Source organism: Amaranthus tricolor, chromosome 13, assembly GCF_026212465.1.
Source record: "Amaranthus tricolor cultivar Red isolate AtriRed21 chromosome 13, ASM2621246v1, whole genome shotgun sequence".
NCBI lineage: Eukaryota > Viridiplantae > Streptophyta > Magnoliopsida > Caryophyllales > Amaranthaceae > Amaranthus > Amaranthus tricolor.
In genome coordinates, this window is record NC_080059.1 from 2,124,448 (window position 1) to 2,137,906 (window position 13,459).

The following is a 13,459-nucleotide window of genomic DNA, read 5'->3' on the forward strand; positions in this document are numbered from 1 at the left end:
TTGGTTTTTAATGAAAGTTAACGGAAAATTAACCATTTAATGTCACGTTTTTAATTACCATATAATTGGGGGTACCACTGAAATGCAGTGCGGTACCATTGTAATTTTTCAATAGTGCAAGGGCACCATTGATAATTTCCCTTTATTTTATCGCCACCCCCTCTCCTAATGAAATTACGAATTTGCCCCTGAACTTTAAAAATTTACAAATATGCCATTGGAGTTAATAACTTTTCATTTTCATTTTTTTAAATTTTTTTTATTTTTATTTATATTATTATTGTTATTATTATTATTATTATTATTATTATTATTATTATTATTATTATTATTATTATTATTATTATCATTATTATTAAACCACAATAATAATAATAATAATAATAATAATAATAATAATAATAATAATAATAATAATAATAATAATAATAATAATAATAATAATAATAATAATAACAAAAATAATTATAATTATAATAACAATAATAATAAAAATTTTATAAAAAACAAAAATAAATTTTTAAAAAAAAAAAAAAAAGCAGTCGCACAAAACGTGCGACTCGAGTAGCACGTTCTGTGCGACTGGTTTTTTTTTTTTTTTTTTTAAAATTTTTTTTTTTAATTTCGACTTATAAAATTTCTTTTGTTTAATTAATTCATTTTTTAAGTTATTATTATTATAATTATAATTATTATTATTATTATTATTGTGGTTGTTATTATTATTATTATTAAATTATTATTTTGTTTTAATTATTATATTTAATTTATATTTTTAAATGTTATTATTATTATTATTATTATTATTATTATTATTACTATTGTGGTTGTTATTATTATTATTATTATTATTATTATTAAATTATTATTATTATTATTGTTATTATATTTTTTATTATTATTGTTATTATAAATATTATTATTATTATTATTATTATTAAACCACAATAATAATAATAATAATAATAATAATAACATTTAAAAATATAAATTAAATATAATAATTAAAATAAAAATAATAATTTAATAATAATAATAATAACAACCACAATAATAATAATAATAATAATAATAATAATAATAATAATAATAATAATAATAATAATAACTTAAAAAATGAATTAATTAAACAAAAGAAATTTTATAAGTCAAAATTCAAAAAAAAAAAAAAAAAACCAGTCGCACAGAACGTGCGACTCGACCTAGGTCCAGTCGCACGTTTTGTGCGACTCGACCTAGGTCCAGTCGCACGTTTTGTGCGACTCGACCTAGGTCCAGTCGCACGTTTTGTGCGACTCGACCTAGGTCCAGTCGCACGTTTTGTGCGACTCGACCTAGGTCCAGTCGCACGTTTTGTGCGACTCGACCTAGGTTGAGTCGCACGTTTTGTGCGACTGTTTTTTTTTTTTAAAATTTTATTTTTGTTTTTTAAAAATTTTTTATTATTATTGTTGTTATAATAATTATTATTTTTGTTATTATTATTATTATTATTATTATTATTATTATTATTGTGGTTTAATAATAATAATAATAATAATAATAATAATAATAATAATAACAAAAATAATAATAATTATAATAACAATAATAATATAAATAAAAATAATAAAAGAAAAATTTAAAAAAATAAAAATGAAAAGTTATTAACTCCAATGGCATATTTGTAAATTTTTAAAGTTTAGGGGCAAATTCGTAATTTTATTAGGAGGGGTGGCGATAAAATAAAAATGGTGGCGACAAATAATAATGCCCTTAAATAAAAGTCCTATTTTGATTTTGCCATCAATCAACAATAATAAGAGCTTTCGAACATTAATCCCAACAAATTGAGTTGGACAAATTTGCTGCCAACTAAAACTAAAAATGAGCTTTTTGGTGAGCATTGAAGTTTCTACATCTATATACTACTCCATTATATGTAAGCTAATCTTGTGCCCACTTCTTGGCTCTTGTGTAATTGTAGTTGAATTCACACCTACAGGCCACAGGCTACAAGATATTCCTCACATTGCACACTTCTTTGAACATTACATGCCTTGACATTTGACACCCTCTCTCAGTCCCATGTCTTCAATTCAATTCTCTCATTTAATCTCTTCCTTATCAACCTCCCCAAATTACTCCATGTTAAAGACTACCCATTACAATTTCCCTCTTAAAACCTCAAACTTTGAGGCAAAATCCATTATAATACCGAAATTAAAAGAAATTTGCAAAAAGGGTAATTTGAAATCGGCTTTTCAGTCACTTTCCAACTATTTATCTCACCAAAATGTTGCCCTTTTATCTCCTGATGAAGCATATTCATCAGTTCTTGAACTTTGTGCTGATAAAAAGGCTGTAAGAGAAGGTCAACAGATACATGCCCATATCATAACGTCAATTGGACATAAAGATTCAGTCTTTTTGAAAACTAAGTTGGTTTTTTTGTACGGGAAATGTGGGTTCGTTTTGGATGCTAAGAAACTGTTTGATGAAATGCCTCAAAGAACTATTTTTTCATGGAATGCAATGCTTGGTGCTTATGTATCCAATGGGATGCCTTGGGAAGCTCTTGAATTGTATTTTGAAATGAGGGTTCTTGGAGTAAAGGTTGATGCTTTCACTTTTCCTTGTGTTCTTAAGGCTTGTGGTTTGATTAAAGAATTAAAATTGGGGAACGAAATCCATGGTTATGCACTTAAATGTGGATGCGATTCCAATGGATTTGTTGTGAATGCTCTTGTGAGTATGTATGCTAAATGTGAGGATACACTTGGTGCTAGGCAGTTGTTTGATATAATTCAAGAAAAAGATGATGTTGTGTTGTGGAATTCAATCATTTCAGCATATTCTATGACTGGAAATCCTATCCAAGCATTAACACTGTTTAGAGAAATGGAGAAGAATGGTGTAAGAATGAATAGTTATACTTATGTTTGTGTATTACAAGCATGTGATGAGGCATTGAAGAGATTAGGGAAGGAAATTCATGCTGCAATTTTAAAGTCAGATAATCATATGCATCTTTATGTGGCAAATGCTTTGCTTGTCATGTATGCCAGATGTGGTAGAATGAGAGAAGCAGGCTTAATATTCCATAGCATGACTGAAAAAGATAACATATCATGGAATTCTATGCTTTCTGGTTTTGTACAAAATGGTCTTTACAGTGAGGCTTTTCAGTTCTTTCATAAATCCCTAGCAGCAGGACAGAGACCAGACCAGGTCTCTTTAATAAGTGTTTTGGGGGCTTCTGGAAGGTTAAAGAACTTACTGAATGGAATGGAAGCTCATGCTTATGCTATGAAAAATGGTTTTGATACAGACATTCAAGTTGCAAATTCTCTTATTGATATGTATACCAAATGTAGTCACATTAAATACATGGAATGTGTTTTTAGAAGAATGTTCACTAGAGATGTTGTTTCTTGGACTACAGTTATAGCTGGATATGCTCAAAATAGTTGTCATACTAAAGCCTTGAAAGTTTTCCAAGAAGTACAGATGGAGGGAGTGGAAATTGATGCTATGATGATTGGAAGTGTCTTGCTTGCTTGTACTTCATTAAAACAACTTAACCATGTTAAAGAGACTCATGCTTACATTTTGAGAAATGGGCTTTCTGATTTAGTGTTGAGTAACACTCTGGTTGATACTTATGGAGAATGTCACAGTATAGATTTAGCCTCTCGAATGTTTGAGTCGATTGAAAATAAAGACATAGTATCTTGGACTAGTATGATTAGTGCTTATGTTGATAATGGACATGGAAATGAAGCTCTTACTCTTTTCCGTTCGTTGAAAGAAGATGGACTTGAACCCGATTCTGTGGCATTAATCAGCATACTCTCAGCTGCATCGAGTCTCTCTGCGTTAAAGAAAGGGAAAGAAGTCCATGGCTTCTTAATCAAGCAAGGTTTTCTTATAGAGGGATCTGTTGCAAGCTCTCTTCTTGATATGTATGCGCGTTGTGGGAAACTAGAGAACTCATTTAAGGTGTTTAATCTTGTCAAGAATAAGGATATTGTTCTATGGACTTGTATGATTCATGCGAGTGGAATGCACGGTCGTGGCAGGCAGGCAATGGAATTGTTTCACAAAATGGAGATGGAAAATATACAGCCAGATCATGTTACATTCTTGGCACTTCTTTATGCTTGTAGTCACTCAGGGATGATTGATGAAGGCAAAAAGTTTCTTGAAATTATGAAACATGACTATAACTTAGAGCCATGGCCTGAACATTATGCATGTGTAGTTGATCTCCTAGGACGAGCAAATCGTCTGAACGAGGCTTTTAAGTTTGTGCAAAGCATGCCTGTTGAACCTAATGCTGTTGTCTGGTGTGCCCTTCTTGGGGCTTGCCATGTTCATTCCAATAAGGAATTGGGAGATGTTGCTGCAGGGAAATTGTTGAATTTAGAACCTGGAAATGCTGGAAACTATGTGCTAGTTTCTAATGTATTTGCTGCTACCGGAAGGTGGGACGATGTTGAGTTAGTACGAGGAAGAATGAAGGAAAGAGGACTAAAGAAACATCCAGCTTGTAGTTGGATAGAGATCAGAGATACCGTCCATGTTTTCATGGCGAGGGACAAAACCCATCCGCAGTGTGCCCAAATATATGAAAAGTTAGCTGAAATTATCGAGGTGTTAAAAAAGGAAGGAGGTTACACTGCTCAAACTAAGTATGTTTTGCATAATGTCAAGGAGGAAGAGAAAATTATGATGCTCTATGGTCACAGTGAGAGGTTGGCGATTGCGTATGCGCTCCTTGATTCTCCCAGGGGAGTTCCTATTCGAGTGACTAAGAACCTTCGTGTATGCGGGGATTGTCATGCTTTCATCAAGTTAGTATCTAAATTCTATGACAGGGAAATCATTGTAAGAGATTCCAGCAGATTTCATCATTTTCATCAAGGAAGTTGCTCTTGTGGGGATTTCTGGTGATGGTGCATGGAGCAACGTTTTTTATTCAGCACATACAAGATTGTGATAGTATACACCGTAAGCGAATTCTTATGCACCAAAAGGGGTGTTCAATGGGCCTGATAAGGGTTGGGCTTAAGTAAATATGTGTCGGATTGGATAAGGGCCCTTTAACGGGCTTTGAAAATCCGGCCCGGCCCCGCCGGTCCGTTTTATATTACCAAAAAAATATTTTAATCCCCATTTATCAATTTATAACCATTAAATTATTATTTACAATAATTAAATTGAAAAAATATCAATAATCTCCATTGAGACTGTCATTTATAATATTTAAATTATCCATTAATTATACTATTTACAGAGGCCCGTTTTCGGCCCAGCTCTTATAAAGCTTTTTAAAACACGAGCCGTATAAGGGCTCTAAATGGGGGCTGCGAGCTTTTTTGGTGTCTAAGAATGGAGTGAAGGCCTTTAATTTGATACCGAAGCAACTAAGCCTGTGAAATTAATTGTGGCTGGCAAGACTTGCAGTTTTGTAAACATGTTGATCAAAAACCTGGGAAATTGTATATATTACTCTTCAGAGTGCTGCAACTCGTTGTCTGTAAATGATAAAAATGATTAGTATAATGGAAACATTATTTGCAAAATTATTATGCTGTCTTGCAGATGTTGATCCTTGCTCTTCTTTACGTGAAGTCGCAATGTTTGCTATACAGGGTCGATCAAAGGCAAACTTCTTGTTATCACAGTTGCGTACATATAAACCCCAAATTCCACTTATGTGCGAGTTACTTAAGGGCATCTTCTATATGTGAAGTCGCAGTGTTTGCTATAAAAGGTCGTCAAAAGCAAACTCTTTGTTATCACAATAATAAGGCTCCGTACAAAGTCCACCTAAGTGGAAGCCAGGGCATCTTCTATACGTGAAGTCACAATGTTGCTATTAAGGGTCGATTAAAAGCACATTCTTTGTTATCATAATGGTAAGTTTGCATACTTGCGTACATCTAATCCCAAAACTCCACCTAAGTGATAGCCCTTCATTTTCTATACGTGAAGTCACAATGTTTTGCTACAAAAGGCCAATCAAAAGCAAACTTTTTGTTATCACAATGATAAGGTTGTATACTTTCTTACACTTTAGTCCCGAATTCCACCTAAGTGAGAGCCGCTTAAAGACATTGCGGTGATGAATGTTGTCGATTCTGATCCTTGATAAATATATTGCTATCATATATTATGTATACATGCCTGCTTCATATGACAAGTCTCAACTCTTTTCCTCCTTATCTTGTTTGGTTGACATATGTTTTTACACAGTTAGTGGAAGTCACTAATGCTGTTTGCTTAAAACCATGGGAAGTATATCTTGAATAAAAGCATGAAGCTTCTTACTTGGTCTTTCTTAGGTAAGTTAAATTTTACTTGATAAGTACTTGAACTTTCTGTATTCAACGAATTTTAGCAATTTCCAAATAATGTACCAATTACTCAAGAATTGTTATTTATGGGAAATGATTTTTCATCTAATCAAATGACCCAATGGGTGAGGTTGTGTAACTTTCAATCTCTAAACTCCGTTGACGAGATCTTTATAATTTATACTCTCTTTGTTACACCGTAAATTTTAATATTTATCTGTCAATTTATATTTTTCTTGTGTAAAAGTAAATTATACACTTTTTCAGTTGATCAACTTAAATCATAAATATTGATCAAGAAAAGTCAAAAACACTTTTTACATGCATTTATTGTGAAATTGACACAAAATCATTGAGACTTATTGTTTTGTTTATAAAATATACTTGGGGTCTTTAGGGATATTCATATATCTTATATGTGTTTAACGCGATATTTGTTTTTATATTTATTTTATGACTAATATTTATCGTTAATGATTATAAATAAATATATTTAAAAACTTCATTTTATTTGGAATTTCAAGAATCAATTATAAAGATACATTCTTTTTATTTTAGTATCAAATTGCCGAATTGCAAACTTTTATGAAATCAATCAAAACAGGAACAGAAACATTCAGTTAATCTAAAGGCCACAAAATATTAAAGGAAACAACAGCCAATGGGTGATGGGAGCACAAACAATTGTCTCCATAACTCTATGCTCTACACGTGTCACATCATTACCTAATCTCAAACTTTGATCTTCTAGCTGAGAAGATCTCAACCCTCCATTAAGTCTTGTACACTTTAAGGAATACCCCATCTGTCTGGAAACTACTAGTTAATTTCAGCTTGTCTTTGATTCTACTGATAAATAGAATTAAAGCACAACTCATTTGATCATCTAAATTAGCAATTACAGATTTCAAGTACACAAAAATTTTTAAAAAAAAAGAAAAAATGCTAGCAGTGTTCAACAAAACAGTAGCAAAATGCCCAGAAGAACTGAAAAATGTTGAATCTTTAGGTAGTGTTTGTAGTTTAAAGCAAGATGTTTTGATTCAACATTTTTCTTCGATTCATCCTAATGCTCTTTCTGTTAATCTTGGATCTTCTGGGTTTATTGCTTTTTCCTCTGATAAGCAAAATCCTCTTCTCCCAAGGTAATCTTCCCTTTTTCCTTTTTCTGAATTTTTTGCTTTTCTAATTGAAGATATATTTTTTGTTATTATTTAATTATATGGGTTTGGATTAATTTATATTCTCTAATTGTAAAGTTTATTTCTTTCTCTTTATTTTATTTTTCCCATGTTTTAGGTTTATTCTAGTAGTATGCTAAAGTTTTTGCATCTATTTTTGGTGGGTTGATTCAGAACTTTGATCATTAACTGGGGTTTTGAATCCAAGATTTATATACTATCTATATCCTGTTTTTATCAACTTCCATCAAAATCTGATGACATCTGAGTCAACTAATTAAACTGTATGAATGTCACTTATTAGGATTTAGATTTACAAGTAGAAAATCAAAAATAAGGGAGAGATAGAATTCATGCGGGCGACCAAGGAAATCGATCTATTAGTTTATATAGCCGACCTCAATATTTTAGATTAAAGTTTTGGCATTATTTGTTGTGATTGGAGTTCTTGAAACACATGACATGAAATACTTTTTATAGTTTTCCTTATCAAATGCTATATTATCCCATAACCCCACTTTGAAGGGGTTACACATGATTCATGAACAAGGAAATTTTGCATTTTGTTTATTTTGTAAAGATGTGATAATTTGTCAAATAAACGCCTCATGGGACACACCCACAGGGCTCTCGTGGGCCCTGGCCCACAAATGCATATATACTGAAAGTGCTATGAATGTTGGGCCAACAATAGCTGAACTCCGTAAAAAAAAATAATGTGAAAAATCTTAGTTATGTATGGAATAAAGTAATTGATAATAGTTAGAATATACTAGAATATAATAAAAGGAAGGTATGAAGTAAGAAAAAAATATCTTGATAAAATCCTAGATAACTATTAGTGTGTTCCATAGCAAGTATAAATAGAGTATTATGACACTTACGTTATATATAGAAAGAAGTTATCCAAAACACAAAGGATTGAGCCATGGGCTCAAATCACAAAATATATACACAAAAATAGAGAAATTGATAAGTGACACATAAGCTCACATAAAAACATAAGTTAAAAGTGTATAGATGCGAAACAAGTGTCCCACTAAAATTGTTGTACAAATTATATTGTAATTAAATATTTGTATTCAGTTAAATAATACAATATTTATTTGGGTCTAACTACAAATTTCACGTGCGCCCAAAGCTTATATCAGATTCATCATACTTTCTTACACTCGCAAAGTCGCAAGTCATCCATAATTTTTTTTCGTCTGTCTGTTAATGTTAAGGTGCTTCACGGTAGATCAACTGTACTGTGAGTTTAACCTTGATGTCATTATGTGAATTTACGAGCTCTTTATACTGCTGAGTACTTGACGTTTTTCTGCAGGGCTTTCTCTGTTGTGGACGATATATTCTGCTTGTTTAATGGCCACATCGAGAACATAGCTTCACTGAAACAGTTGTATGGATTGACGAAAACTGCAAATGAGGTGAGCATCATCATAGAGGCTTACCGTTCCTTGAGGGACAGAGGGAGCAGTCCCGCAGATCATGCCTTGAGAAACATCGAAGGAAAGTTTGCGTTCGTCATTTTTGACAGTTCTACCAAGAGCACCTTCATCGCTGTGGTAAACGATTCGAACATCCCCCCATCACATTCTTTGATGCTAGAGTTAATGTTTGCATACGCGTATAATCTTATCTGTTTAAATCAATTGTTCTGTTCTATCCGTTTTGCTGATTTAGGACGCTGATGGAAGCGTCCCTCTCTTCTGGGGAACGGATTCTGAAGATCACCTTGTTCTCTCCGACAATGCTGAGATTATGCAGCAGACCTGTGGGAGATCATTCGCTCCATTTCCGCAAGGTACAACTACAAGCTTTAGCATAGCCTATATTAGTTTGCTAAATAACATTCCTTGATTCATTTTAGAAGTGCACTATATTGCTATTGTCTACCCATGTGTCTTCCCACGGCATTAATGTTTCAAGTTTCGTGTCTTGGCACAACGACATTAATCCCATCAAATGCGGTTGACTGCATGAACTAATAACATGGAAGATACTAGAGACAAATAAGTTGCCTTTCCATTTTCGATAATACACAAGATTCCATTGGTGGATGTATTCTCTGTTACTTCAACCATCAACTAAAGCTTTTGGTTGAGTTGGTTCCTTAACATGGTATCAAAAGCCAACGTGACAAGAGGTCACGGGTTCAAATCTCAATCACCCTTTATTTAAAATGGAATATTTAGCGTCATGTCTGAGAGTCTTTGTTGCATCCACACTCCTAGCCTAAAAGTCTCTCGTGTGAGGAGGCATGTTAGAGTATATTAACATATCATGGAGCCTCAACTATCAGCTTAAGCTTTTGGTTGAGTTGATTCTTTGACATTCTCGGCCCTTAAAGCGAAGAGTTTCACTCATTCCATCCCTTTCGATCGTACTTCCTTATCGAACTAGTTTTCCACTCAAAAGAAGTGCACGTTCAAAGACAGGATGTTACTTGTTGGTTAATGGTTTAGTGTCATTGATGGTTGCTTAGCTTCATATCTCTTTTCGCCCATCAATCCATTTAGTTCAATTCTATGAATGCAACTTATAACCAACTCCAAATTTTATTTTCAAACAGGATGCTTCTTTACATCATCCGGTGGGCTGAAAAGTTACGAGCATCCTCGTAAGGTGCTTAAGGCAGTTCCTTGGGTTGATGGATCAGGCCAAGCGTGTGGATCGACCTTCGTGGTGAGCGAAGAGCCTAAGATTGAAAACAAGCAGCTTGGAATTAAAGCAGCCATGCCCAGAGTTGGGAGTGATGCAGATTGGGCTAGTCACATATAAGAACATAACTTATTATTCAATCACTATTCCAATGCATTGTCTATTTCATTGGATTTGGCTTCTTTCATGTTATAAATTGCCCTATTGGCATGTGAATGACATTTATCAGAGGTACATAAAGAGGTTTTAAAAATAATGATTTTTGTATATTGATCAGTGTAATATTTCTCATTTGTCTTTTGAACATGGAATTCGCTCAAAAATTGTTAAAAACAAGCCAAAAACCGATCATAAGCCCTATTAGATTTGTTGTTTACAGAAGGAATTTATTTGCTAAATATATAAAAAAACAAAATATTTAATAAGTCATTGATCAAAATTTTAATTCATCATACACATATCATTTAATGATTTAATAGAACACCAACTCTTAACACATTAAGTCGTTAAATTAAGTTAGTTAACATTACTAAGTCATGCCTTAAAGTGAATTCATTCTAGAAAAAAAAATACTTGCGTTTTGTTATTTCAATCTAGTAATAGCTTTTTGGAAAACTCATTAATTATTTAAATACGAATCTCACTTAGTTATCCCTTTCTCGAGCTAGCTTAAAACTTTTAAAACTTAATAATTAAATTAATTGCAAATTAAAAGCACTGTGATCTGAGACATGATCTGTCTCTCACTAGGCAGTATTTGTATAACCACTACATATAAATAAGCATTATCTTTTTAAGAGATCTTATATAATATCTTTATTTTGCTCTTGGTAGTCTTTTTTATTTTATTACTCATAAGTATATAATTAATTCTCTGTCTAAAAAGATTCATGGGCGTTTACCCTTTTTTCTTTTATTTTTGCACTTTTAACTTTTTTTATATTAGTTAAAATATAATACATTTCGTTTCCTAATGTTCTTTTCGTTTACTTTTTGCACAGTTTTCAAAGTAAATTTTAAATTTTAATATCTCTAAATACCCATCATAAAAAATTACAAAAAATATGTAATTAAAAAGTATACATTAAGATGAATCTAACGAGATCTCATATGGATATATTTTATCATTTATATATGTCTTAAAAATCTTAATCAAATTTCTCTCTCTATACTAAAATATTCTAAATGGGAAGAACAAGAGTATGTGATTATTAACCAATAATAAATAAATAAAAGAAAATAAATGTAGACGATAGATAATTATTTTATACTTTTCTTTTGATATATATGTATTATTATGTATCGTAGTATCGGACATTAAAGTGGCAAAGATTAAGTTAAAATAATTATTTCTCTTACTCTTAACCTCTTAGTTTTTTAGAGAATTTGGCAAATTGAGATAAGGAGATGAGAATTAAATTCAGAATTTTTTAAATAATATTTTCTATCCAAGTGAAAGAAGACCTAATGCTCTAACTTCTTAGTTATATACTTATAAAGCATTAATACTAGAATCAAGCCGCACATTATTAGTCCTGTATGGTTTCAATAAGGTGTAATTCTGATGTAATATTTTATTACACAAATTGTTGTGAGTTTAATTGGGCAGCTTATTATATATTTTTTAAAATATTATAAGTAAGTATTAAGAATGATGTAAGTAAATATTAAAGATATTGAAAGTAAGTACTAATGACACGGTAAGTAAGCATTAAAGATAATGTAAGTAGGCATTAAGAATACGGTAAGTAGACACTAACCTTTAATGGGCTAGGCTTGAGATATGTTTCTCAAAAATACGATTTCTCAAGATACTAGTTGTATTTTATATTAGAGAAAAGTTCGGATACACCCTCCCGCCCTAACTTTGTTTCAAGACTGATATCAACCTTATTAGAAAAAGAAGGTCACATGTACGGCCACGTCAACAAATGATGTGATATTTATGTCATTACGAGTAAAAGTCTATTGAAAAAAAACTAATTTATGTCATCCAATAAACACAATACTTGAAGTTTAACCTGATAATATTAACTATTTTTAACCAAAATTGAAGTTAAAGATTGTTACATGTAATTTTTCCTTAAATAAAAGAAAAATTATTCATCCAATGTAGCTACACATAAGAAATAGCCTTAAAATAAGCTTCAAATTTAGATATATTTTAAATTAGTTTTAATAGTTCTTCAATCAAAACAAAAAAATTATTATTATTTTATATATACAACAATGTCGAATTCTTAATTGAAATAATTTGAGATTGACTATGATACTTCACCTAATTTTGTTAGATTATTAATTAAATAGAAAATTAGTCACATAGAAATTTAAATAAAAACTTTTGGAAATGTTAAAGGTATTGATCAATTCGTTATGGCAACATCATTCTACCTAAGAAATCAATTAATCAAGGAAAAAAGACGAGGAAATGTCATGTCTAATGTAGACACTAGACATATATGTATATTATAGTTCAATATCTTGCTAACTAAAAATGTCGAAATATATTCATAAGAAGTATGAAATAATATATGTGAGAATGTATTAAATTGTGGATACGTTTTCAAATGTCATTGACCAAAAATATAGATAAAATAGTACCATATCAAGTTAAATTTAATAAAATTAAAGTATATATAATTAGTTAATAATCTAATATATACTCATAATTTGGAATAAACTTTTGCTATATATAAACAAAATGAAATATTTATAAATAATTTTACAAATTATAATTTATTAATCTCTTAAAATGCAATCATATAATTAATTATATAAGACTATAATTATTAGCAAACCAACTTAATTAAATGCTTTAGCTAACATTGTAACTACAGTAAGTATATGCTATATTTATCTAATAGTATAAATAGTTGCTATATACTCTTTCTGGTCAATTAAAAGCAAAGAAATAAATTGTAAAGGGGATAAAAAAAAAATATAGTAAGTATTATGAATCGGAAAACTATTTAGTAATTTGATAAATACTAATATTTGGAAGAAAAAAAAACTTTTGTTATAATTTGATATATTATAGGAGTAATAAAAATCAATACTCAAAAAGGTAACACATACCTTTAAATGGTTGAATGGTTAATCATGATATCGTGATCCCATCAACAGATGAAGCTAGCAACATGATCTGATCTTTCCTTGAAGCTGATGATCGATGATGATCATATATAATAATGAAGCAGCTAGCTAGGAAAGCTAAGGCAAGTTGAGATCATGCTGGCAGCTTCATCAGCTAGTGGTGCACGTCAATGTACAGGA

At 31.0% G+C, this 13,459-nt stretch overlaps 2 protein-coding genes across 3 annotated transcripts; both read left to right on the plus strand.

Moving 5' to 3' along the window:
- Positions 1-1,845: 1,845 nt before the first annotated feature.
- Positions 1,846-6,745, plus strand: LOC130798545 (pentatricopeptide repeat-containing protein At3g63370, chloroplastic). Of its 2 annotated transcripts, XR_009039069.1 has the most exons (3): positions 1,846-4,992; positions 5,587-5,903; positions 6,241-6,745. XR_009039069.1 is itself a non-coding variant. In XM_057661582.1 (1 exon), exon 1 carries the CDS (start codon positions 2,068-2,070, stop codon positions 4,933-4,935), a length of 2,868 nt encoding a protein of 955 aa, XP_057517565.1. In that variant the 5' UTR covers positions 1,846-2,067; the 3' UTR covers positions 4,936-5,570. The 2 variants fall into 2 exon arrangements, 1 of the variants encoding a protein (XP_057517565.1); XM_057661582.1 differs by lacking the exons at positions 5,587-5,903; positions 6,241-6,745 and having other exon boundaries at positions 1,846-5,570.
- Positions 6,746-6,934: 189 nt separating this feature from the next.
- Positions 6,935-10,509, plus strand: LOC130798546 (stem-specific protein TSJT1-like). The gene is made up of 4 exons (XM_057661584.1): positions 6,935-7,486; positions 8,850-9,090; positions 9,209-9,329; positions 10,098-10,509. The coding sequence occupies exons 1-4, from the start codon at positions 7,284-7,286 to the stop codon at positions 10,304-10,306; spliced, it is 774 nt and encodes a 257-aa protein (XP_057517567.1). The 5' UTR covers positions 6,935-7,283; the 3' UTR covers positions 10,307-10,509.
- Positions 10,510-13,459: the final 2,950 nt, after the last annotated feature.

What these genes read in the sequence shown, in the direction of transcription:
- LOC130798545 (XM_057661582.1), top strand. Translation starts at nt 2,068, where the DNA reads ATGTCTTCAATTCAATTCTCTCATTTAATCTCTTCCTTATCAACCTCC.
- LOC130798546 (XM_057661584.1), top strand. Translation starts at nt 7,284, where the DNA reads ATGCTAGCAGTGTTCAACAAAACAGTAGCAAAATGCCCAGAAGAACTG. An exon ending in CAAAATCCTCTTCTCCCAAG is followed by an intron (nt 7,487 to 8,849) that starts GTAATCTTCCCT and finishes GTTTTTCTGCAG; the next exon opens with GGCTTTCTCTGTTGTGGACG. An exon ending in ATTCGCTCCATTTCCGCAAG is followed by an intron (nt 9,330 to 10,097) that starts GTACAACTACAA and finishes ATTTTCAAACAG; the next exon opens with GATGCTTCTTTACATCATCC.